Here is a 27,021-nt window from a genome sequence, read left to right as displayed (position 1 = left end):
GTGATATTTATTATGTAAGTTTAGCTGATTAAAGTTTATGACTCTGCACTAAAATATTATTTAAATTGACATCATTATTATAATATTTAGGGTCAGACCCTACAGTATTGAGATTAAGAAATCAAATATTCTATAAAATGTAAATACACTAAACTCATTTGGATATATTTAAGTGAGACTCTACAATATTATTTGACACAAATCTATCTAAATCAAAATTTTAATAATTTTCATGCCAAACATTTACTGGACTGATTTAAATATTAAAATCACTCCTTTCTAATCCTCTGCTGTACGTTCAAACCTGAGGCCTTAAATAGAAACACACAAGTATCTGTTTGAAGGAACTTCTGCAGAGTCCTGGTTCCAGAACATGATGATAGAATTATAGACAAACTTTAACAAAAGCTGCCTGAGAGTTTACAGGTTTTTATGTTGGATTTCTTCAGTAATTTAATGAGCATTATCAGCAAAAATCAAGTGTTCATTTGATGAACTTCATTTCCTAAAACATCCAGAATTGGAGCTCATATCTTTGGCAGCTGTAAAGTTTCTGCTCCTTCAAAGTTCACAACACAATGAATGAATTCCTAAAACACTCTCAATGCTGGAGAGCGTTTGTGATGCTGAAGCAGTGATCAGTTTTTCTGTTTCTTCTCTGGAGATGCACAATGAGGGACGTCTGCAGCGACTGAGAAAGAGTCTCACCACATCCTGACATGAGGAAAAAGACTTTATTGACGACTACAATGAGAAAAGCTATCAGACAGCAGACGGCTGCATTCAAGGTGAGCTCTGAACATTTGATCTGGAACAGGAATTCAATAACAGCAGCATGAGCTTCATTTCAGTCTGTAGCTGCTGAATTCATGGATGAATCATCTGGCACTAGAGAGGGAGACCATCAAACATCCACGTCAGCTGATGGAGGTCCAAGAGTCTCACCGAACAACCAACCTACAGAGTGAAGACCTCGAATCTGATTGGACAGCCTCCGATTCAGCCACGTGTGAACGAATGCCTCTAAGCTGATTTGTTTTCTAAAATAAATCTAGTTTGAGTCCTAATCTATGCCTGTGTGTTTGCTTCTTTACACCGCTGTTAACAGTTTAGGCTGTTAGATTGTTCCAGATAAGACAAGTACAAGATTCTTCAGAGTCGTTCTACCACGAGCCTGACAGGAAGAACTCCAACAGCTACTGAATGTTCCTGTGGTCCCCTCAAGGCTACAGGAGGAGTCCTACGAGGACGAGCCGGTCCACCTGATGGCGGCCAGTCGCTGCGGTTTAAAGCCAACACCGACTACGTGGACTTCTACTGGACCACACGGAGGCCTTCAAACCGGACCAACAAGTTCACCGACTCCCCGACTTGTGGGTCTGATGACGCCGCCGAGCCTCGGTCCAGCCGGCCGCCTGTCTGTGGGTGTTTGAGTGCTGAGAGGTTTGTGGATGCATGTGAACGTGTCTGTGTTGAAACAGCAGCTTTTGACTCACTAACACCGGGAAAAACCAAGAGCTCCTTTATTTGTGACTTCCACTAAAAAAAACTGATGAAAATAAGTTTGCCAGGGTTCTGACTGATGACAGATTATTAAATAATGAAAATAATCATTTAAATATTCCTTTAAACAATCCTTTTAGGTCTACATTTCCTTTACACTGACTTCTTGGTGTATGTACAAGTATTTTGGGTGGAATATACCATTAAGCCTAATGTTCAAGGGTTCTTCTGGGAATATGCCATTAAACCAAGCTTTTAGGTAAATGTTCCAGGATGTTGGGTAGAATATACCATCAGATCAAACTTTTAGGTCAACATTGGAAGATTTTAGAGTAGAATATTACTCCAAACCATCCTTTAGGTCTATATTTAAGGTGGAATACTCCTTTACACCAAGATTTTTTGGTCTAGGATTTTGGATGGAATACTTGGTGAAACCAACATTTTAGGTGCATGTCCAAGGATTTTTGGTGGGATGTTCCTTTAAGGTGGATGTTTGAGGACCTTGTAGGTGGAATACTTCCTGAAACCAACCTTTTAGGTCAACATTCAAAGATTTAAGGTGAAATATTCCTTTAAATCAACCTAAATTTCATGTTTTGATCATTATCAAGTGAGAAACCTCAATCCAGACTCCTCATAATGACGTTTGAGGTTTATGCTGCTGTTATTTGTTTAGTCCAGACTATATGACAGAAATCCAGAACTGTAATTTTATTTCAGGACTCGGATATTAAATGTCAAAACAATCCATGTGACTCTAAAAACTCAACAGCTTTACAAACTCTTAAGATTAAACTTTCCACAAGGATCCAAAATAAGTTGGACTTCTACATGAGAGCTTTAATTATTCTTCATCTACTTCCTGAAAAGTTTGGTCAATAAAAAAGACAAAAACTAATATTTTCAGTTGAACTAAAGACAGACTTTGTGATTTTTCTGCTCACATGTTGTGTTGTTGTAAACTTCCTCTTTCAAATAAATAGCTGCCTAACCCCCTGGAAACCAGCGTTTGTCCTGTTTTTGTGTTGCTCCTCGGCGACCCTAGACAGCCGGGTCGTAATGTTTTTTGAGCAACACACCATACTATGACGTTTTTACAATGATGGTTCTACTATGAAACCAGTTTGACATGTTCAGGCGTTGTTTGTGTGAAAACTCAGAGATTTCAGGTATCAGAAGGTGGTTTTCAACTTTCTTTGTTAACTTTCTGCCTCAACTTTAAACTAAATTTCCTTCACTAACCCAGCCCTCTGGACTTCCAGTAAGCTGTGTTCCTATTGGCTGTTCAGGTGGCTGCTTGGTGTTATCAGGAACACCTGAGCAGCTCAGTGTCTTCCTGCTTTATTTAGCTGCAGTTCAAACATTTCCTCTGTTTCTCTTCACCATTGAACCGGGTTTGGCTCCATTGCTTTAGTTTGTTCTTTAGGCGTTGGCTTGCAGCTTCCAGCAGTAAAATCATCTTTAATGTGTTTCTTGGTGTGTTTTAGGGCTTTGTACTGGATAGTTGTCTTGGTAAATGTGGTTCTTTAGCCACAGTTAGCACATGGTGCTAATGTGTGCAGTGATTAGTGGATTTGTTGCAGCTGAGTTGTGTCTTTATCTTGGCTGTAGTGAGTGTTTAGAGGTTTTTGGTCAAACACATTCTGTATTCTTGTTTGAGAACCAGCGTTGGTTGTCCAGAAGGTAAGAGTTCCTGTCCTGATTCTCTGTTCTCAGAGGTTCTCTGGTAGGCTGCAGGAGACTTTAGCGTTTGGGTTGTGCTAGTTTGGGTTTTGTACGGTTTCATTTGGACGACTATCTTGAGGCCTCTCCATGTGGTTTAGTGAGGTTTTCTGGAACAGTTCTACAAAGCAACCTGCAGCAGAAGAGACTTTGAGAGTTTTTAGGAAGTTCTGGAGACCAGACTTTAGAGCAGCAGAAACATTTGTCAGCAGTTTGAGCAGGAGAAGGTGAGCTTCAGAGTAGAAATGAGACGGAAACCTTCTTGATCCGTGTGGTGAGGTCCTGTACGAAGAGTTTGAGCAGGTTGTGAAGAGTCTGTAGTTCTTTGGTCTGAAAGCACAAGAAGAATTGACTCATTAAAGGAGAAAACAGGAGATATTGTTGGTTCTTCTGTCACTCTGCAGTTTCCTTAGACTGAATATCAAGTTTATATTTTAAATGATTTACCATGTGAGCCCAAGAAGACTTCAATAAACTCCCTCCATCCCCTGGACACAACAGATTTTATTACCATGTTAAATCTATTTTTTTCTTTAAATGTTTTTGAGTTTTAATCACAGTTCTAGCATAGTTTTTTTCTCTTTGCTTGTTTAGTTTTGTCATCTGTGTAAAAGGTGCTAAACAAATAAAGTTGAATTGATAAACTGAATAATTGACTAACTCATGATTGTGACAACAGAAGTATTTTCATTGTGATTTAAGGGTTTATTTCATTTTTAAGGTTGGGGTTAAAATCTTGACAGAAAAAGAAGATTAAAGAAATAAACTACATAACAAAAGGCAATTAAAGGAAAAAATATATATTTTTTAATATATATGTATATTTTGTCTGGTTAATTTAATTGTATTTAATGTTTAACTCTATTAAACAGACAAAATATTGAATTAGATAATTCAACAAGATACATGTCATTATGAAATTAAACTAATTTTTTAAAATACAAATATTCAAAATTACAGATAAAATATTTTCGATAATTAAACATTTAAAAAATACAATTAAACAAGAAGAATATTAAACATTTTAAAAAATGCAAAACATTTAATTAGATTATTAAACCTTTAAAAAGACAAAACATTTAATTTAAAAAATTAAATGTTTAATTAGAAAATTACATCTTAAAGACAATAAAACTTCAAATAGGAATTAAACAGAAAATACAATGAAGCATTTAAAAAGAAAATTAAACATTAAAAGGTGGTAAAACATTTAAAAAGAAAAACCTTAAAGATTTAATCGAAAAATTAAACATTGGCAAAGAAAAGGAAATTTTTCAAACAAGCCGATAAAACATTTGAAAAAACAAACATTAAAAAGACAAAACATTTGGAAATCAAATCAGACATTAGAAAAGAATAAAAGGTGAGAAAAGAGCAAAACTAAACATTTAAGAAGAATCAAACTAAAGACAAAACATTTGAAAAGACACCAGTTAAACTTTAGAAGATCAAATTAAATAGATGAGACAATAAAACGATCAAAAAGAGCAAGAACAGATAAAAGTCTTAAAGTGTTTTCTAGTCTTAAATGAAAACATGAAGTTGTTTCTTCAAATGTTTCCTCTTTCTATGTTCTTGGTTTGATTGTGGAAAGATTTACTAAGAACTCATTCAAGAAAACTGCTTTCCAGATAAAGTCTACTAGTAGTTGAAGGCATTGATCAAACTAATGTTACCTTCTGATCTCCACAAACTTTACTGTTCAGTGAAGAGAATCAAAGTTTGTTGAGGATTTCTAAAAAACCCACAGGTGAAGGTCTGAGAAGAACTCAGATTGATGGTCTAAATGTGAAATCAAGACTCATGGTCACAAGTTTTAAGGCTTCTGTTAACCAGAAAGTTCAAACTAACAGAGAAGTACTGAGAAACTTTTAAGATTTCAGTCCTCAGACTGTCTAAATGTTCAAACTAACAGAGAAATACTCAAGCAGTTTTAGGTTTTCAGTCCTCAGAATGTGGAAAGGTTCAAACTAACAGAGAACTACTCAGGAACATAGAAGATATCAGTCCTTGGGCTGTCTGTAAGTTCAATCTAACAGAGAACTACTGTGGGACTTAGAAAATTTCAGCCCTCAGACTGTCTGAAGGTTCAAACTAACAGAGAAGTACTCAGTAAGTTAGAAAATTTCAGCCCTCAGACTGTGTGAAAGCTCAGGTCCTGAGGACTCGGGAGGTGTGGAGGCTTTGGAAAGTCTTGGAACTGAGGGTTCAACCCTCCAGCACAAAGGCTGAAGTCCAGCCTCCTGAGAAAAACGATCGAGTCGAGACTCGAGTTAAAAAAAAACCTCGAAAACGAGAAAAAATAGATGATAAATGCGCAAAAAAAAGAAGAATTAGTATCTGAGCAAGTAGCTCAGGAGGATAAGAGGATAGACTACCAACTGGAAGGTCGCAGGTTCAAGACCCACCACCGGCAATTTTCTTTCTTTGTCTTTGTCAGGATTTTGATAAAACTTAAGAAGGGTCTGGTCTTGAACCAGCGACCTGCAGCTCCATAGGCAAACTCTTAACTCACTGAGCTACAGATCAGATGAAAAGAAGTAATTTCGTCGTCCCTTTGGCATCGTAGTTTCCGAAGTGACCACATGGGTGGAGCCAAGGCGGAGTCTGGGTGGAGTCTGGGCGGAGAGTAGGCGGGGAGGTGGGTGGCGGCCTCCCCCCTCTACTCCCCCACCTCCCCCCCACCGCCCACCACACCTTCCCCCGCCTGACGAGTTCTTCGAGTCTCCACGAGTTCTTCGAGTCTTGACAGGTTTTCCCGAGTTTCTGGAGTTTCCACGAGGTCGGAGGCAGAACAAGTTGTCATGAAGAGGTGTTGAAGTCGGCCAGGATGGAGTGACTTTTTACAGCGACTAGAAGGAAGATGACTAGAAGAGCAGGTCTTTAACCACCATCCATAAAATCCATGGAGTCGGCTCCAGAGAAATGAAGGAAGGTCAACTTTTATCAACCTCCATCCAGATGTTCAACTTGATATCTTTACTTTGAGATTTTTAGCACCACAAACCTTTAGTATCACACTTTATCATTATTTATTAGGACTTTAATGGAATCCACCAGCAGATTTACTTTTTGTTGACAAACTTTATTCTTGTCGTTGTGGGACTGCAGTATTTAAAACTCTTCCTTCTATTTGACCTCATGTTTATTAGTTTTAGTTTAGAAAGTTATTTTAGTTGTCCATTAGTCTCTTAAAAACCAAATAATAAATTGGATTAGTCAAGAGGTTTTAATTTCTTACTTTGTCATATTTTAGATATGACAAAAAATATAAAAATAAAGTGTCTTGAGACAATTTGACCTGTAATTGGCGTTATATAAATAAAATTGAATTCAAATTGTATGTATCTTGTAATGTTGGAGTAATTCAGCCACATATGTTGGAAAACACATTTTCTTTGTCCATTAATCTGTTGATTGTTTTCTCCAGTAATTCATTTCTTGTTTTGGTTTATAAAATGTCAAACCCATATTAAGTTTACTGTCATAAAAACCAAAAAGATTTACATTCATGATGCAGGAATCAGGCAGTTTTTCACTTTTTATCTTAGTTTAGTCAGAAAGATAGTTGATAATGTGTGAATTTTTGCAGCTTGTGAGCCGTAAAAGGTTTTAATCTTTGGGGCCGAGTGTCAAAAAACATTTAGAAACAAAACAAAGATTTGAACATCATTTGGATGACAATGTCAAATTAAAGGACATTTATTTCCAACGTAAATGTGTGATATTCATCCTCTGGAGCTTTCTCTTCACATCGTCTTCCACCTGGACTGGTTTGGTTGGGAGCATGTGCAACAAACATTTGAAAAACTGCACTTTAACATCAATGAATGACACTGAAGTTTAATCTCTCCATAAATGAGACTGAGTCTGGATGTGCTGCTCTGTTATTAACTCCTAAGTTTAGGGAAAGTTCAAACAAAAGAGGATAAGACTTGAGAATGAGCTTATTTTGAACAAACATCTCAGACTGTCTGAGCTTCAGCACCTACAGCAAGATATTTTAACAACAAGCAACTCAAGAGATCCAGAAGTTGGAGAGAGTTAGCTTTAGCTGAGCCAAAGAACATGTGGGACGCTAACCTAGCAAACATTTCAGACTTTTCTCTGTGAATTCTGAGAAATAATTTACTATTTAATGACAGAGCTACACATCTTAACTCAGTCTCATTAAAACAGACTCTAATTCATTGTCATCCATCCATATTAAAGTGCAGTTACCCAAAATGTTGGTTGCATGAGCTCCAACAAAACCTGTCCAGGTAGAAGGCCACTTTGACAAACAGGAAGTGGAAGATTCCAAGCAGATTTATAGAAGGGTGAACCGGACTGTACTAAGTGTGGTCGAGTATAAAGGGGTGTTTTGTGGGTTTTTAAGGCTGATAATGATTATTACTGAGACATTTGGAGTAGATATTCATTTGCAGTAAATGAAAGTATTTAAAATCTTGGAGTAAAACTTAGAAGAACACAAACGCTAACAGGAAACTTTGTTGATACGTTTTTGTTTTGTTTACAGATGTTAAGTTAAAGGAGTTTTATTCGTGACATATAACCAATCAAATCACTCCAGAAGACAGAGCGACCACAGGTAGATTAAGGTTCAGAGCCAAAGTAGCGCCATTTTTAAATGTATTTATTACCGTAAAAAATAAAATACTGATAATCAGTAAATCAGTCAGCCCACAATTACTACAATTCTATAATGTATGTCTCTTTCCTTTGACTTGTTATTTGTACAATATACGATGTATATGATGGCGTTTTTTCATACCAAAGGCTATACTATGATGTTTTCTAAGAGACATACGATGCTACTCTGTGTGTTCTGGCCCTGGGCTGCTGCACTCCTCCTCTGTTGTTTTCTGTATTGTACTCAGCTGCATGCCTTCGTCCACCCGGCCTCCGTTGACTCGTCCCGCCTGCCGTCTCTGAAGCTGAAGCTGGATTGGAACAGACCAAAGTACGGTCCAATCACGATGCCAGCTGCCTCTCAAAAGGCTCCATCTGGCAGGTGGCAGCACTTCTTCTGAGGGGAAGCTGAGCTGGCCCAGCAGAACTTTGGAGATGTGTTCCAGTGGTTGGTGGATGTGTAGGGAGATAGAGAGGGACCTTTGACTTGTTCAGAAAGGAAAACAGGGAACCCATTGGTAGTTTTAGTTTAGGGTGCTACTGCGGTGTGTTTTTGGGCTTGAAGAGGTGAACAGGAAGAGTTTTTTTTTCGTATTGATTATCTTTTACTTTGTTCCTGGTTGGAATGCCCATCAATGTCCACATGAAGTTCATTTTTAGTTCTGTTTATTTATTTTTATTTTACTAACACCCATTTGCTTTAGTAGTATATTTAATGCCATAGCCGTACACCATAGCAGTAAACTATAATTAGTTTCCATGTTAGTTGTACTTTGCATGTATCATCTGTCTTATCATGCATGTATTATACTGTGTGTTTTATGGTCCTTGTGTCCCCCCCCCACCTCTCTATCTCTACCCCTCTACCTCTTCCCCTCTACCTCTATCCCTCTACCTCTACCCCTCTACTCCTCTATCTTTACCTCTCTACCTCTTCTGTCCCTCTCAACCCGCCCGGCCAGCAGGCAGATGGGTCCCCCCACATTAGCACCGGGTTCTGCTCAAGGTTTTTTTCCCTGTTAAAAAGGGTGTTTTCCTTGCCACTGTCGCCTTTTGGCTTGCTCTGGGGGTCAGGCATATGGGTTCTCGAGACAATTTGACTGTAACTGGCGCTATATGAATAAAATTGAATTGAATTGAATTGCTTTTAACCCCCTCACATGTTGTGTTGTTGTAAACTTCCTCTTTCAAATAAATACTTGTCTAACCCTCTGGAAACTAGCGTTTGGACTGTTTTGGTGTTGCTCCTCGCCTACTTCAGACAGCCGGGACAAAACAACGTTTTGTGGACCAAAGGCTATACTATGATGTTTTTAGAGCGACATGCTATGCTATGACGTTTTTAGAGCGACATGCTATACTATGATGTTTTTAGAGCGACATGCTATACTATGACGTTTTTTTGGACGACATGCTAAACTATGACGTTTTTTGAGCCACATGCTATACCATGACGTTTTTTGGGCGACATGCTATATTATGAAGTTTTTAGAACGACATGCTAAACTATGACATTTTTAGAGCGACATGCTATACTATGACATTTTTAGAGCGACATGCTATACTCTGACGTTTCAAGAGCGACATGCTATACTATGACGTTTCTTGGACGACATGCTATATCATGAAGTTTTTAGAGCGACATGCTATACTATGATTTTTTTAGAGAGACATGCTATACTATGACATTTTTAGAGCGACATGCTATCCTCTGATGTTTCAAGAGCGCCATGCTATATGATGACGTTTTTTGGACGACATGCTATACTCTGACGTTTTTAGAGTGACATGCTATACTATAACTTTTCAAGACCGACATGCTATACGATGACATTTTTTGGATGACATGCTATACTCTGACGTTTTTTGGGCGACATGCTATACTATGATGTCAGAAATGTGTATTTGGAAATTTTGAGTTGTTTATTATTCTCACTTTAATAGAAAAATGTAAACAAGTGAGATGGGAACATTTTCATGTTTCATTCAGTAGCATAATAGCGCTACAAACTTACAGTTGTCTAAAAATTGTGAACACAGATTCTAAGAAAGCCAAAACCTTACTGTTACTTTCAGGTTTGAGGTTTATTAAAAAAAGTTATTAAAAAATAAATTATTTTAAAAAAAGGTATGTATGTATGTATAAAGACTAACTTCTCCATGGACTTTTTCACAAAAAATTACGCATGCTTGAATTTTTGCCCTAGATTCTGAAATCAGAGAAAGTGGATTCTGAAGCTGCAAAAAGTTGAGAAGGACTAACCTGTAAACTTCCTCATATACTGTGAGGTTATTCTTGACAGGCATGGTTGCATGAGCAACGACCTTACTGCTCTACCCATCTACTGCGAAAATGTGCGTCACTCCGAACATGACCAATTTTTCATTCTGGTCGATGTGGAATTTGTGTCCCATGTATGCAGCACTGTAGGGGACGGGGTTAAGGTTACGTGCACCCTTTGGGGGAAAAGTAAGTAAAAGCTAGCTAGTAAAATAATGATACCATATACCACAACATTAAAGGCTTGCAAAAGATACTTACATGTTTGCGCATTTCGTGATAAGAACAATGCGTTGTTCTCAAAATCCTCCCTATCCGGCGTTCACCAGCAACCACTCCCATCACAGACAGGTACCTGGTCATCATATGTTGACCCTGTCTGATGAATCAGCATAAGTAAGCGGTGGCATGTAGGCCTAGTCTTCATGGATTTATATTTCATAAAATATATGTAGTCTAGAAATAAATCAACAGAGGTGGGTAGAGAAGCCAAAAATTGTACTCAAGTAAGAGTATTGTTACTTCAGAATATGACTCAACTAGAAGTAAAAAGCAGTCATCCAAAAATACTTGAGTTAGAGTACAAAAGTACCTGGTGAAAAAACTACTCAGGTACTGAGCAACTGTTGAGTAACATCTGATTAATTTGTGAAGACATGCATTTAATTAGACAAAAATACAAAATAATAATCTTCAGGTAAATTTGAGTACTTCCAATCAATCAAATATTAGAATAAATAAAAATGAAAAATAAATATTTACAAAATAACAAATTACAGCACAAGAAACACACAATTCCAAATATGACTGGTGAAACGCATTCAGGTGGTAGAGCTTATGGCAGAAGTCCCTCTGTCTGAACAAAATAAGACATTAAATTGGTTGATGCATAGGGGGATAATAATGTGTAGAATCGTGAATGGGTAAAGAAAAGTAACCAGCTCAGTGCAGCCTAATGGAGTGTATTAACAATACATTCTTCTTCACAAATCTACTCAAGTAAAAGTACAAAGTATGGAGATGATGTAAAACTATCTTAGAAGCAATTTATTCAAAAACTTAATCAAGTAAATGTAACGGAGTAAATGTAACTCGTTATACCCACCTCTGTAGATAAAAGAAAAACCAAAATAACCTACCTGATTTATTGCCCTGCTGACAGCAACTTCTAATTGTGTGTCGGATAAATGTCCCCTCCTGGAAATGTTGTGATGTGCCCAAAATCTCCTGACACTCATTTCAGAACATCGCTGCACACCTAGTTGTGATAAATTCGTGGAAATGTCCGCGTGCGAGAGGTTTTGATCAATCATGTCTCTTATTAAATCTCCACAGGGATCAAGTGACACCATCTCGTCCAGTCTTCAGACTCCTGCCAACCGAACCTTCTGTTGTGCTAAAGACGTGCTAATCGCGGAAGAGAAGCTAAATTACTGCTTCCGGTTCACCTTGTAATAATATAGATATCCCCGCATTTTTGCGTTTTGGATTAACATAGATTGGATTCTTCGTATTTATCTGGGAATAAAAAAATACATAATAGGAATACAACAAAAAATCCAATTTTATGGCTATATTTTAATGGAAAACGGCTCTTGTTTGTTTGTTTTAAAATCTGCTACATATTTTGAAAAAGGAAAAATGCCTGTTTTTTTTTTGTTTGTTTTCCGATTTGCGTATCAAAATTGGAAATTGAATGAACGGAAGGTACACGGACCCTAAAAGCGTGGTAAATCTAATTTTGTTTACTGTCACTGAAATTAGAATATCAGCTTAAAGGGACAAAGTTCGAATTCCAGTTCATAGAATCTACAAACGTTGACTGTCATCACCAAAGAAGTAAGATCAGTGCGATTTAATGGAGATAGTACAGCTATCAAAAACAAACATTCTTTATCACTGGTTTTTGCTTCACCTCCATCCTCTGATGGCTTTGGGTGTCACGATCAAGTGTCAATCAAAAGTCACGAGATCCAGCAGCAGCAGCCAGTGTGTGTGTGTGTGTGTGTGCGTGCGTGCGTGCGTGCGTGCGTGCGTGTGTGTGTGTGTGCGTTAGCTTGTCCCTTTGATGAATCTGAGCCTACTTATATCCCTTTTACTGTCTTTTCAACTCGGCGGACTTTGACGCTCTCCTGTCAAACGGTGTCCAGCAGCTTTGATCAGCGCGTCTCGTCCGCTCCCATATCCATGTGTTTCCTCCCACGTTCACACCCACGTCCTCCTCCTCCTCCTCCTCCTCCACCTGGGTTTGTTAATTAGCCCTATCCTCTAATAGTACAGGATCATCTGACAATAAGCAACGTGATCAACGTGTGATTTCCACCAAATATTAGACGCTGCCTATTGGTCACAAGTATGTCGTGAAATACGAGACGCAAGCGCCTTTTTACGCGCGGATACCGGTTATTCTGTGCTACCGATGCCAGGAATGAGGATCCATGCTGCTCTGAGAGGACCGTCTCTGCTGGTCCAGACAGGATCTAACAGGCATTTGCTAACATGGTCATTGTAACTGAAGTGAGAGGTGAGACGCTCTTGGAGAGGTGCGACTCTTTCATGTGCGCACACGCACCGCAGGTCCTCATGGTGCCACGAATCTGCAGGTCGGATCCAAGAATGGTACATGTTAACAGTTAGAAGGAAGTATATGTTGAGGACATAATATGAATTTGGTAATAATTACGTCGTACATTATAATGTTCCACAAGTCAGAAAAGAGTATTTGACACATCAACACTATTAACTTGATTTAAAAAAAAAAATCTAATTCTGGTTTTTACTTTTCACAAATGCACTATTCTCATAAATGGCTAACTTTTACCAAGTTTTCCCAGTTTCTCTGCTTGATTATTCCCTCCTGGGACATGCAGTCACACCAGACAAATTGCAGTTAACATTATTTTATTAATGAAATTCAGACATTTTACTCGCAGAACATTTCTAAACCTCATTACAACATAAAGTGGTCATTCTTAAGGAGGCTATGTGTCCAATATACTACAGGAATTTATGAAATACAGTAGAAATATTTATATTAATCAGATGCATTGCCAAACTTCTTAGTTTCTAAAAAAAGAGCTTTTTCTCCTTATACAAATCCCATATACATAGAATTATAGACAAAACAAGTGTGAACTGTTCCTTTTCTGTCCTTCCTTGGGTTATAAGTGTGCTGAGAGGAAAGGTTTTTTTTCTTACTCCAGGTGTAAAGAAAAGTCACAAGGGAGGACTTGAAGCCAGGGTGTCACCGCTGAGAAGGGAAGAGGTGGTGCTTTCAGGTGGTTCCCAGCTGCAGGGGCCATGAGAGGGAGGATCCAACTGATGAGATAAAGGAAAAATCCACCCTTACACACAATCCTAAACTTTTTTAATGACATCCAAAGCACCCCGGCGATGTTTTCTCATTAGATGTTCCGAAAACATGACGTGTCTACTTCATTTCATGATGTCTTATAGTTCCCAGAATGCCAAGGAATGGTTCCATTGTGGGTGAGGAGAAAATCCTCATGGTCTCTTCTTCTATAAAGTCATCTGTAGCTCCACTGCAGTTTGGATAAGTGAGGCTGCTGTCAGTGGCTCAGTTGTTCCCTCCGTCTCTTAAAGAACAGATCTAAACGTTGGACATCCATGCAGCGGTCCAGGGGTCCAGAGGAAAATGTGGTAGAGAGTGGTAAAAAGCATTCTTGAGTTGTAGGGTGAAGTTTTCTAATTCAGTAGGAAACCCACACTCCCTGTTTCAACATATCCCAGCTGTAATCCATCCAAACCCTCACACTCCTACCAGGGTCTCCACATAGACCGAGGGTAGGTCACAGTGGGCACGCTCACGGCCTCTCTGCTCTCCGTGCTCTCTGCAGAGCTCTGGTTGTGCTCGCTGTCGGTCTCGTCCAGGTCAGAGCACAGGTCCTCGCTGGACGTGGTGGAGGGGGCCGGGGAGAGGGCAGAGGTCAGGCCGCTGGACAGACTCCTTCCTCCAGGAGAGGCCAGAGTTGTGCAGAGCGCCTCGCCGCCTCCGTGCCAAGTACTGTTGTTGTTCCCTGAAGTGTCCGTGATTAGATCCATCAGGACGTCCTGGAGGTGGTCCTCGTTCAGCGGCATACACTCCAGCAGGTGGTTGAGGAGCTCGGCCGCCACCGTCGCATCGATCCCAGGGCAGCTGGACACGAACATGTGGACCTCGTGCATGCACTGGATGTAGCCGGCCGCAAACCTCTCACTGGCTTCCCTGTTGAGTGTGTCTGTTTCTGTGGGAGGAAGGGCAAAGGGCATGAGTAAACCTTAGTGTTCTTCTACTGCTGTACCTTTACTCACACCACCGACACATGAATAATACAAAATTGAGATACTTGTACTTTACATATTTTCCATATTTTGAATTTCTGCTCCAGAATATTTCCACTAAGTTTATTTACCAGCTGAACTCGATACTTTCTGCTCATACTTTCATACACAGCTTGTCATCTTCTAAAATATACATCATATTTTAGATGAAAAATTGTTCTAGATGAAAGTGACCAACACTGCGTGAATGCATCAACACTAACAATCCAATAATGGTAACAAATATAATGCTGTAAACCTCAAATTATACAAAATAAGTGCTTTTGCCATACATATAATATTATGTAAAACCTCTGAGAACACAAAGACTAATCAGACTACATTTGTCATTTAAAAGCCACAAAATGAGCTCTTGTTTGCTCATATCACCCTAAATTTCTAATTTGTGCAGTCCCTGGTTTATTCTATTTGTACATTATTCTCTTTTACTGAGACTTAGATGAGTCACCTTGGTCAGGTGGGCTATAGATTAAGAGAAAGGTGATACCTTCTGATCATGTCAGTGTCAATCATCCACGTCATGTCTTTTAAAAGCTGCTTCACGGTTAAACTGGACATTCTTTTTCAATGGGTGGACCCCAAAACATGAGCACCCGTCTTGTCGTTAGCAGAATGATAATAACTTGGCAAAAAATGTTTGACATCAGAATATTTACAGTAACGATTGGTTCATGCACCAAACAGACCACTTTAGTTCCTGCACTGTTGATCTGTGTAAACTGAGTGTAGAGTCTGAATAAATATGGGCAGACCTTGGGTTCGGTTCTTCAGTATGTCCTCCACCTTTTTCACTGTCATCTCCAGCACCTCTGCGTTCTCCATCTTGGAATGAAACTGTGGAAACAACGAGATAAGCTCCATCACCACCAGGATTTACCGCTGTATCATGCAACAGGACCAGCTGGACTGAGGTGCAGTCTGCGCTCCGTACTCACGTCTGTATCCGCCAGCAAAGTCCGCAGCTCCTGCAAACTCTCATTGATGCGAGCTCGCCTCTTCTTCTCCACCAGAGGTTTCCTAGTCTGCAGGCACACAGAAGAAAATCACACTTCACTGACAGAAGAACTACTGAAAGACAGAAGCGTCCATCTGTCCACATCTGTGTGCGTAAATGCGTAAATCTAGCGTCGTTTATTTCTCGCTCATTAAATCAGTAAATTTGCAGAAGTAGGATGTAATCAACTTCAAAATCAGAGGCAGAGCAAAACATTTCTGCCCCAAAACGTCTGCAGACGCAACGTTTAAGCGCCGCGACAAGTGCGTCCTTGCCAAGTGTCCACAGAGTGCCACCGTGGGTACCTTTCTGTCTGCTCTCTGAATCCCGTAGTGGGACTCATCTTCTTCCACGCCAAGCCCGGTGTTGTTTGGCCGACTCGAGGGGGCCATGTTGGTTGGATCGTCGCTTCGGTGGCTTCACCCACTACTGCTTTTTACGTCCTGAGTCGTCCGCGAGGGGCAGCTGGCAAACGGAACCGGTTACAGGCAGAAAAAAAAAATGGATAAACTCGCGGGCGAGGCGAGGCGCCCTGTGTTTATTATGCAATCCTAGTGAGACGTGCTGCTGGCGCTGAGGGGCTGTTGTTAGTATTTATAGGGGCTTATTAACATGTGAATAGGGGCTGTGCGGCTCTCGCTGGGTACAACAGAGCGCACACGGCCGGAGCCAATGAGCGCTCACTCCCTTTGTCTGCGGTCAACCCCGGTCTGCGCCCCGAGGAGCTGGACGGCCTTTAATCAGACAATATGTTGTGTCAGGGCCCCGATCGCTCTGTTTTTCCTGCTGTCAGTGAACCGTCTCATTCAGCCGTACAACACTCATGACCACGCAGAAGCAGAAGAGATTATTTAGGCAGAATGAAGCTTCTGATTTATTTTTGAATGAATATTTGACTGTAAAAATCATGAATGTTTAAATGTTAGATTCAATCTTAAGTGTATGTTTTTAGTCAAGAATTAGTTATGACATTTTCCCACTGCAATGGTGACCTCGTTATTTAAAATAGTGCGTTAGATTTGTCACTTTAAGCTTTCGTTGCAGGCTCTTTTGCGCTTCCACAGCGTCTTCACCACAAGAATCTGCGCAGTTTGTTTTCTGCCCGACCCGTTCTTCTTTCTGCTGGCTTTTGTGTCCGAGCCTCAGCAGATTTAGCCGGCTGTTTGGCGGATGTAACGCGATGCCTTCAGTTGGCAGCTGCTGCTGCTGGCGGCCCCTCGGTCTAAACTGAATCAGCCGAGGGAATTAAGGGCCCTTCTCCAAAGAAAGCGACAGGTGTTGGCCTGCGCCTCGTTTGTTCTCTCCGTTGTTTGGTGACTTCTGATTTGTGTGCAACTGCATTCTCACGTTGTCTGCTCTGCAGACAGAGAGTTTAGAATGTCTACTTGCAACATGGTGTGTGATGTCTGAGCGTAAAGATGCAACATGAGAGTCTGTCATAATCTAAACAATGTTGGGGCTGTTGATTATTTGTTGATGCGTATTTGTTGATGTCAGAATGGGATCTTCTGCGTCTGGATGCGCTGGTTTAGTCCTTTGTGCACAATGTCTGTTTGCTGTTGTCTAATAAGAGCCCTCAACCCTGCGCCCTCGTTATTATACTTGTTTTGTACACTTTATTATTATGCAAATATCTCTCACAATGGGGCAGTTCTGTCTCCTTTAAAAGACCCACGCATGCATCTGTGCAGCCTCCCAGGTAAAAGCAGTGATGTATTTTCAGGTGCACTTTTACGCACAGTATTTCCACAATTTTGCAGCATTTTCGCAAAAAAAGCATCACTAAAGTCTAGTGCCCCAAATGAAGGAAGCGCTTCAGACCTTTGAAGAGGAGGATTTTTTGGCACCTCGCCACCCACAGATCCCTGTTCCAGAGCTTTAATGGTGCGGCCTGTGGAGAGAGCAGCTGTCTCAGCTCGCTTTTGTTGGTGAGCTCTGCTGAGGGACCAGGCGTCCCCCACTCTGTCTCTCCCCCTCTGTCTCTCTCTCTCTCTCTCTCTCTCTCTCTCTCTCTCTCTCTCTCCCCTCTGTCTCCCTCTCTGTCTCTCTCTCTGTTTCTCCCCCTCTGTCTCTCTCTCTGTCTCTCCCCCTCTGTCTCTCTCTCCCCCTGTCTCTCTCTCTCTCTCTGTCTCTCCCCTCTCTCTCTCTGTCTCTCCCTCTCTGTCTCTCTCTCTCTGTCTCTCCCTCTCTGTCTCTCTCTCTGTCTCTCCCCTCTGTCTCTCCCTCTCTGTCTGTCTCTCTGTCTCTCCCCTGTCTCTCCCTCTCTGTCTCTGTCTCTCTCTCTGTCTCTGTCTCTCCCCTCTCTCTCTCTCTCTGTCTCTCCTTCTGTCTCTCCCTCTCTGTCTCTCTCTCTCTGTCTCTCCCTCTCTGTCTCTCTCTCTCTGTCTCTCCCTCTGTCTCTCTCTCTGTCTCTCCCCTCTGTCTCTCCCTCTCTCCCTCTGTCTCTCTCTGTCTCTCTCCCTCTGTCTCTCTCTCTCTGTCTCTCCCTCTCTCCCTCTGTCTCTCTCTCTGTCTCTCCCCTCTGTCTCTCCCTCTCTGTCTCTCTCTCTCTGTCTCTCCCCTCTCTCTCTCTCTCTCTGTCTCTCCTTCTCTCTCTCTCTCCCTCTCTGTCTCTCCCTCTCTGTCTCTCTCTCTCTGTCTCTCTCTCTCTCCCCTCTCTCTCTCTCTGTCTCTCCTTCTCTCTCTCTCCCTCTGTCTCTCTCTGTCTCTCTCCTCTCGCTGTCTCTCCTTCTGTCTCTCCCTCTCTGTCTCTCTCTCTCTGTCTCTCCCTCTCTGTCTCTCTCTCTCTCTGTCTCTCCCTCTGTCTCTCTCTCTGTCTCTCCCTCTGTCTCTCCCTCTCTGTCTCTCTCTCTCTCTGTCTCTCTCCCTCTCTGTCTCTCCCTCTCTGTCTCTCTCTCTCTCTGTCTCTCCCTCTGTCTCTCTCTCTGTCTCTCCCTCTGTCTCTCCCTCTCTGTCTCTCTCTCTCTCTGTCTCTCTCCCTCTCTGTCTCTCCCTCTCTCCCCTCTCTCTCTGTCTCTCCTTCTGTCTCTCCCTCTCTGTCTCTCTCCCTCTGTCTCTCTCTCTGTCTCTCCCCTCTGTCTCTCTCCCTCTCTGTCTCTCTCCCTCTCCCCTCTCTCTCTCTCTCTGTCTCTCCTTCTCCCTCTCTCTCCCTCTCTGTCTCTCCCTCTCTGTCTCTCTCTCTCTCCCCTCTCTCTCTCTCTCTCTCTGTCTCTCCCCTCTCTCTCTCTCTCTCTGTCTCTCCTTCTCTCTCTGTCTCTCCCTCTCTGTCTCTCTCTCTCTGTCTCTCTCTCTCGGTCTCTCTCTCTCTCCCCTCTCTCTCTCTCCTTCTTTCTCTCTCCCTCTGTCTCTCTCTGTCTCTCCTTCTGTCTCTCCCTCTCTCCCCCTGTCTCTCTCTGTCTCTCCCTCTCTGTCTCTCTCCCTCTCTGTCTCTCTCTGTCTCTCTGTCTCTCTCTGTCTCTCCCCTCTCTGTGTCTCTCTGTCTCTCCCCTCTCTGTCTCTCTGTCTCTCCCCTCTCTGTCTCTCTGTCTCCCCCCTCTCTTCACCCTGCTGCCTCGCTCCATGTGAAGGCCAGTCATAACTGCAGTAATAGCAGGAGAACAGGCCATATGCACTTTGATCATAGCCACAAGTCATCCTGATCTCTTCTGCTTCCAGATGGAGATGACTTTGATGCGATACAGTGCCCCCAAACTTTGTTCAAACTTCACTGGCTTCCTTTTCTGATTATCCAACTTATTTGTAACTTTGACAGTCTACCAGAGACTAAATGAAACTAATGAAGCAAGACCATGGAAATACAGACACATTTCCCTTATTATTCATTTAAATGACTGTTGAAGTTATCATTGTCTTGTCCTCATAATCACAAAACACAAATAACTTCTTCTCCTTTTCCTTTCAACTTTTCCCTTCAGGGGTCGCCACAGCAAATCATCTGCCTCCATCTAACCCTGTCCTCTGCATCCTCTTTCACTACATCCATAAACCTCCTCTGTGGTCTTCCTCTAGGTCTCCTGCCTGGCAGTTGAAAACTCAGCATCCTTCTACTGATATATTCACTATCAGTCCTCAGTCTGACTTCTCTGGTTTTATATCCAAAACATTGAACATGTGCTGTCCCTCTGATGAACTCATTCCTGATTCTATCCATCCTGGTCACTCCCAAAGAGAACCTCAACATTTTAATCTCTGCTACTTCCAGCTCTGCCTCCTGTCTCTGCCACTGTCTCTAAACTAAACAACATTGCTGGTCTCACCATCGTTTTATACACCTCTCCTTTCATTCTTACTGATACCCTTTTATCATACATCATACCTGACACTTTTCTCCACCTGTTCCCCTGCTTGCACACACTACAAAACACTCATAACTGTAAGCCTGAATAGTTGATGCTCACCTCTCCTGGGCTGTGGGTCAGGCGGCTTACAATTTTGTACTGTTCTTATATTTTCCTGTTCTGATATTTTGCTGTCTCTGTGCTATAACATCACCACAACGGCAGGACAGTTATCAGTCGGCTTTATTCCAGCTTTTTCAGCACAACGTTTTTCTGGCGCCCCTCACTGCGTTCCCCTCAAAAAGGTCCTACCAGAAACAACATGAAACCGGAACAAATATATGGGACACTAAGTATGGCAATAAGGAAACCCCAAAACAATAAACTATCAAATATTGAAAATAATCTGTGAAATAAAGATTCAAGACACAACATAAATAAACCCCAAAATAATGAACAAAATAAAGTAAATGTAAATTAACATAATCATACCTAAATCCATTGTTACAAGACACAACATAAATAAACCCCAAAATAATGAACAAAATAAAGTAAATGTAAATTAACATAATCATACCTAAATCCATTGTTACAGTCTTCCTCATGGTGAGGCAGCTATTGCCATGGAACGTTTCAGAAGATTTGTTGCCGGACTTGACCCTGTTCTTCAATCAAAATGTCATGAGCATGGTGCAGCTACATTGGAACAGGCTCTGGCAGTGGCATGCAAATGTGAACGTGCCCAAGAGGCTCTGAGACTCCTTCCACCTCCTTCCTCAGTGAGTACCACACTGTATGCTACACCTCCTGTATCCAGAGAAGAGCCGCTGTCTGCTGTGGTGTCCACAAAAAATGAAAAGAGCCAGACAGACCGCTCTGATGAACTTTTTGATGCAATAACGCAGCTTTCCAAAGATGTTCAGACTCTGAAGCTGCATGTTGTTTCACAAAAACATAATGTGAGCCATTCCAGACGTGATGAACACTCTGACTACTCCAGAGATGATCGTGGCAGAGAGAGGTATCGACACACTCCATCAGTGTCTCCTGTTCGAGACGCCCGCTCAACTACACCCACCTACAACCAGTCCAGCAGGTCCCACAGTGACTACAGCTTCTCCCGGCGTTCACCAGACTACCCCTGCTGTCAACATTCATGTGGACCATCATCTTCACCTCGCCACCAGGACCGTGCCTACGGCTATGAGAGGCGCTCCAGACCCCGCAGTCCAGAGAGATGGCACTCTCCTCATCGTGGCGACAGGTCTTCACCATATCGTGACTATGACCGTGACTCTAATTATGACTCAGGTAGACACCGGTCCCCATCTGCACGCTCAGGCAGGGATAGACAAAGACAATATAACAGAGATCAGCATGTGACCTTTAGGAAAGACCACTACAAACAGGGAAACGATTGGTAGCAGGTGCTGAGGGCCAAGTGTCTGCTTCTAGTGGCGAGGTCTAGGCTAAACGTGTACAGCACTCCAAACCTAGGGCATTCACAAGCAATGTACTGGCCATTATTGAAAATGTGGCTACAAAAGTATACATAGATTCTGGCTCAGACATCTCTCTAATTAGTTAAGCCTATAGATTGTCCATCAACTCTCTGAGAACTAAAATACCACAACGACTTCAAGTTGTCCCTAGAGCTGTGACGGGTGACTACTTAGACAACCTAGGCACCTCTCTCTATGAATGTGAGGCTAGGCAGTGAGATGTTTACACACACAGTCCAGGTTGTCAGGAATGTTACACAGCCTGTCATATTAGGCTGGGACTTCTTACTTGCACATTTTGCTGTCTTAGATCTGAAAGAAGGTGTTCTCAAAGTGGGTAACCGTGCAAGTGTTCCACTTTTGTGCGCTACAGAAACAGCCCCTTTAAGTTGCAATGCCATTACTGTGACCCCACTCTAGTGCCTGCCATGTCACAAATGACTGTTCTAGTACAAGACTGGATAGTAGGAGCACAGTCCAACAAATGCTCTCACTTCTGTGACAGTCCTAGGAGACAACCACTTGCATACTTTTTCCAGGTTCTTCACATCTGGCTGGAGTCCATGGCTGGAAACTCCTGTCTCTTCGGGGGTGTGGGCTCGTATCCCACCGCTACCACCAGTCTGTAAGCCTGAATAGTTGATGCTCACCTCTCCTGGGCTGTGGGTCAGGCGGCTTACAATTTTGTTCTGTTCTTATATTTTCCTGTTCTGATATTTTGCTGTCTCTGTGCTATAACATCACCACAACGGCAGGACAGTTATCAGTCGGCTTTATTCCAGCTTTTTCAGCACAACGTTTTTCTGGCGCCCCTCACTGCGTTCCCCTCAAAAAGGTCCCACCAGAAACAACATGAAACCGGAACAAATATATGGGACACTAAGTATGGCAATAAGGAAACCCAAAACAATAAACTATCAAATACTTAAAATAATCTGTGAAATAAAGATTCAAGACACAACATAAATAAACCCCAAAATAATGAACAAAATAAAGTAAATGTAAATTAACATAATCATACCTAAATCCATTGTTACATAATTAACAATGATTTAGCATAATAGTTGATTTATTTATCATTCACTACACCTGCAAGTATGTATTGGCAGGCACTTATAATAATAGGATAGTTCCTCTAAATCATAAAGACATTAAAAAAAACAGTTTTTATGATTTACTTTGAGGTTTGTCAGCCCTGTTTTTGAAACTTTCAGGGTTCTGTCAATACATAAGAGATAAGATAAGATAACTAGATTAATTCTGAAGGAAATTCTTGAATACATGAGATGTGAATTTGAAAACCTTAAGGGCAGCATGTGATTCCTGCGACACTCTCATGGTTACTCAGGTTAATCCACACACCTTCCCTCTGAAAAAGAAGGTCCTAATGAAAATAGTCATAGTAGGAAATGCACTTGTGTGTGATTTGGAGGGAGAGACCTTAAAGCGGTACAAGACCACATAGGCCCAGAAACAGTAAAACCCCCTGACAGATTCTCATTTAATAAGCTGATGTGGCTCAAGTGTCAACCAACAAAGGTACTTAAACAGTAGGACGTTTTTTTTCCATGGGAGATACAGACAGGTAACAGTTTAAAGGAAAACTCTGAACACTTGACCCTTCCAGTGAACACATCCTGTGGCTCTGTTCTGCTGTAGAGGTCTGCTAGTCCACGTAGAGAGAAGGCTCATAATCAGTACAAGGTTGTTCTGAGTGATCACCTTTATCCTATGATGAAATATTTCTACCCTGATGGGAGGGGTCTCCTCCACGGTGACAGTGTCTCCATCAATTGGGCACGAAGGGTCACTGAGTGGTTTAATGAAATGCTGTGAAAGTGACCCTCACAGTCATCACATCTCAACCCTGTTGAATACTTATGGGAGTTTTTGAATTGTTGTGTTAGACAGCGTTCTCCACCACCATCGTTAAAATGTCAGATTAATGAATATCTTTACAAGAATGATGTTCATGCTTCCAATAGAGTTCCAGAGTCTTGGGGAATCAATGCCAGGCAGCGTTAAAGCTGTCCCGGTAGCATGTGGTGACCCAACACCTTACTAAGACACTTTCTGTTAGTTTTACTTTTATTTTTTGTCATGTCACTGTACGTGAATATAGTTAAAATAATCATGCTAAATTACATTTATTCCATTCACTTAGAGCGTCCTGGTGTAGACCTTTTTCACTGCAGGTATTTGGACTTCTCATGGCAGGGAAAGCCTAGGTGGTAATGATCAGGTTAGGGTTAACTGGATCCTGGTGCTGTGCATGCTGGCCGAGTGTCACAGGGGTAAGATTCTACCTCAAGGTACAAGAGGTCCTGGGTTCAAGTCCTCTAAAGTCCTTGTTAAAGACTTTTTAGGGGAAGTGGTGGTTAAGGCTTTGGGCTACTGATCAGAAAGTCAGCCTCAGGATTATCAAACTGCCACTGAAGGTCCTTGAACAAGGTCAGGGTGCTGTAGTGTGGCTGACCCTGTGCTCTGATATGAGCAAAACTGCATCCGTTGTATGATGTGCACTGACAATAAAGTTGAATCTTAAACCTCTATGATGAGTCAAAATGTCTGCTGTGAAAAATACCTGTGTTCAGTCTTTTTTTATTTCTGTTAGCTACACTAATACAGCTAAAATATCCAGGTCTGTGTAGGTGTTCAGCTTCCTCAGTAATAGTCTCTGACCTCATCTTACAGATGTCTGCTACTGGGAACTTGGTGAAACTGCAGCTGCAGTGTCAGCCACTGGAAGAATGAGCTGGAAGAGGCTGATGAGGATACGCTTAGCTGCAGAATTAGGTTTGTGGTGTCACTGTATGAGACATGCTGTCATTAAAAGATATTAGTGACTTGATTTAATGCTAATGTGCTGCTTTTTATTGACTAATTTAGCTTTAAAATGTTCTCAAACATTTTAATTTGCCATAAAAAGGTTAGCCTGTAGCATAACATCTTTTATATGTTTTAGATAAAGCTCTATTGTTACTTAACCCTCAAATGGTAAAAATTCAGCCAGACTATATATATAACAGTAATGCCAAGTTAAAATGTACCACGTACAGATAAAATTGTAAAATTGTAATTCTAAAGACACTGAAAAGTAAACTGTGAGATTGGAAAGCTGCTGTATAACTGAGGCTCCTCTTCATCACTACAAGGCCACACAGCAGAAATGTCAAAACATAACTGACAAGAGCAACAGTACTTGAACATGACCTTTGACTTTTCATAAAGTATATAAAACAGTGCGTGAGTTTACAATAGGTTTTATTATTATTAATGTTTAGGTTAATTATACAGCAAAGTAGGAAGACATAGAAATCTATGCAAGGCCAAGCAAGTGGTCTAAGAAGCAAAGTCATGCTTTATAATAACAAATAAATAAAGCTGTTAATACAATAAATACATGAAAGATTAATAAGAGCCTTCTATAATGCAGGCTACAAGAAGTCAACTTCTGAAGGGAAGTACTGAGAAAAGGTCTGTATAGAATCATAGCACACCTACAATAATAATCACTGGAACACAACCGATCCCACATGTTTGTCTTCTGAGCAGCATATCTATAAGATACATAACAGAGGATGGTCTAACAAAATGGACAACTGAGACAATTAATCCAGCCGTTCACCAGGGCCTCCACATCTCCAGCATCCCCAGGTGTGAGCTGTGGAGTGCCGGCCTATCCTGACGTCCAGCCACATGGCAGACGGGCCCCTCTCTGTGGAGCTGCCTCCCACCCAGAAGGTCTCCTCTGAGGGGCGTTCCTGGGACGCCCTGCGGAGGGGGGACGTTGTGTCTGGGCGTGGGCTGGATGAGGGGACGCTCGTCGGTCGACCTGGGCAGGGACTTGAGGAGGTGGTTGAGCAGACGGGAGCCCAGAGTTTTGTCCATCCAGTCGCAGGTGAGGAGCATGTTGTGGACCTCATGCATACACTGGATGTAGCCTGTGCTGTATCTCTGCTGGGCCTCCAGGCCTAATGTGGGGTCTGGATGAGGAACAGGACAGGAGGAGTGAAGCTACATGTGTTACAGAGACACCTGGTGGTGAAAACACAATCTGCATCCAATGCCATTTTCATCTGATGCTGTTTTTCTTTCTGATTATGGCACAGAAGGCAACAGCTTACTAAAATTAACATTTCCACTTCTATCTATGCAACATCCACATACAACACTGCTGTAACCACAACTTTACTTCATTTTTATACATATAAAATAGACAATATATAACATTTTATGTGTTGTGCTGCCCTCTGCTGTCTAATGGCAACTAGGTCAGTGGAGTTTAACCCATTTCACGTGAGAATCTCATCCGGTTTCCCCCCAACGAACCACCTTAAGATGATCTATTACAACAGACAACACACACAGTGTTCCTTACCGCTGAGTTTATTATTCTGGATGTTCTGCAGATGTTTCACTGTCATCTCTAGAATGTCAGCTTTCTCCAGTTTGGATTGCTGTTGAGAGACCACAGAGTTCTTAAAGTTAACTTCACACTGCCTCCATTATATAGAGGAGATGAGACACTTGTGGGAATACTCACATCAAGCCTGAACGCCCCGATCACTGTTTCTTTCAGCTGATCCAAACAATTATTTATCCTTTCCCGTCGTTTCCTCTCAATCAGCGGCTTTCTCAGCTGTAAAAGTACAAAAATTGCGCTCGGATGAAGGTTTTATAAAAAAAAAAAAAAGACTTGAAGAGAGCCCCACGTTGGAGGAAAACGTGTGAGCTTTAGATGAAATGCACATTTCCAAGAGTAAAATACCTTTCTCTCCTCTTTGGCACTGGGATGTCTCTCCACGTTGTGCGCCATGGATGAAGCAGTCATGTTTTTCCTCCTCTGCTGTGTCTCTTCTCTTCTGAATCTCAGCGCGTCTCTAGGGTCCTCGGCGCGCCAGGATCCTCTTATTTATAGGGCACAATTAGCATGTGAATGCTCCAACTCTTTGGCTGCGGGATTTTCCCACACACGGGGTCCCATCAGTCAAGACTGACAGGTCACTGGCTCCATTCAATAACTCACAGACCCGGCCTAGAAAGAAGAAAAAAAAACAGTGCTCTGAAGCGACAGATGTCCAGCCTGAAACCATGCACCACCTTCCCCTCACCCCTCCACCCAACAACAACAAAAACCTGCAGTTTCCTCTTCTCCCAGGGATGAACAAGAGTGTGCAATTACCGTGCTGTACTCTGGGGAGCCCCTCGCCCATTCTATTCAGGAGCAACATTACACTACCTGCAAAAAGGCCAAACCTATTTCCTCAAAGCTCACGGGAAGACACAAAGGACGGACAAATCACCTGAGAATATAGCCACCCATGTACAGATCAAACTCTTATACTACTATGGTATATGTATATATAGATATATATGGTCAAAGTGTTTCTATATATCTCATAAAGAAAGATGCGCGCTGTGCGTCCTGACGCACGGATGAACACTGGCGAGAAAAAAAAATCTCGGGAGTGTTTTTGCTCTGCTTTGATCACATTCCGTGTTTTCAAATGGTCGACATCTGCTGCTAACTTTCAGCGAGCAGATGTCAGATTGACCAGATGTCCCCCCACCTTTGGGTCCCTTAAAGCAAGAGGCCCCTGTTTCAGAGCCACGCGACTGCCAGGCGAATGCCGGGTCGTGGGAAACGGGGCCAAACAAAGGGCGCCATTCATTCAAACCTAATCAGCATGAAGAGAGTAGTAACCTTCAGAGAGGGTGGACAGTCCTGAGGAGGAGGAGGAGGAGGAGAAGGAGGAGGAGGAA

At 41.9% G+C, this 27,021-nt stretch overlaps 2 protein-coding genes and 1 long non-coding RNA gene across 3 annotated transcripts; all 3 read right to left on the bottom strand.

Moving 5' to 3' along the window:
- Nucleotides 1-715: 715 nt before the first annotated feature.
- LOC118470548 (uncharacterized) lies at nt 716-11,542 on the bottom strand. Its single transcript, XR_004847659.2, has 3 exons — nt 11,281-11,542; nt 10,403-10,520; nt 716-3,558 (listed from the first exon to the last, which is right to left on the bottom strand). It is a non-coding gene; the product is annotated as an uncharacterized LOC118470548 (long non-coding RNA).
- Nucleotides 11,543-13,025: 1,483 nt separating this feature from the next.
- On the bottom strand, nt 13,026-16,191 carry her13 (hairy-related 13). The gene is made up of 4 exons (XM_023274309.3): nt 15,782-16,191; nt 15,418-15,504; nt 15,235-15,316; nt 13,026-14,385 (listed from the first exon to the last, which is right to left on the bottom strand). Exons 1-4 carry the CDS (start codon nt 15,866-15,868, stop codon nt 13,919-13,921), a joined length of 723 nt encoding a protein of 240 aa, XP_023130077.2. The 5' UTR covers nt 15,869-16,191; the 3' UTR covers nt 13,026-13,918.
- Nucleotides 16,192-24,502: 8,311 nt separating this feature from the next.
- On the bottom strand, nt 24,503-26,182 carry her8.2 (hairy-related 8.2). The gene is made up of 4 exons (XM_023262604.3): nt 26,027-26,182; nt 25,802-25,897; nt 25,637-25,715; nt 24,503-25,241 (listed from the first exon to the last, which is right to left on the bottom strand). Exons 1-4 carry the CDS (start codon nt 26,087-26,089, stop codon nt 24,880-24,882), a joined length of 600 nt encoding a protein of 199 aa, XP_023118372.1. The 5' UTR covers nt 26,090-26,182; the 3' UTR covers nt 24,503-24,879.
- Nucleotides 26,183-27,021: the final 839 nt, after the last annotated feature.

Source organism: Amphiprion ocellaris, chromosome 7 (genome assembly GCF_022539595.1).
Source record: "Amphiprion ocellaris isolate individual 3 ecotype Okinawa chromosome 7, ASM2253959v1, whole genome shotgun sequence".
Taxonomy (NCBI): Eukaryota; Metazoa; Chordata; class Actinopteri; family Pomacentridae; genus Amphiprion; species Amphiprion ocellaris.
This window is presented reverse-complemented; position numbering and strand designations above follow the sequence as displayed.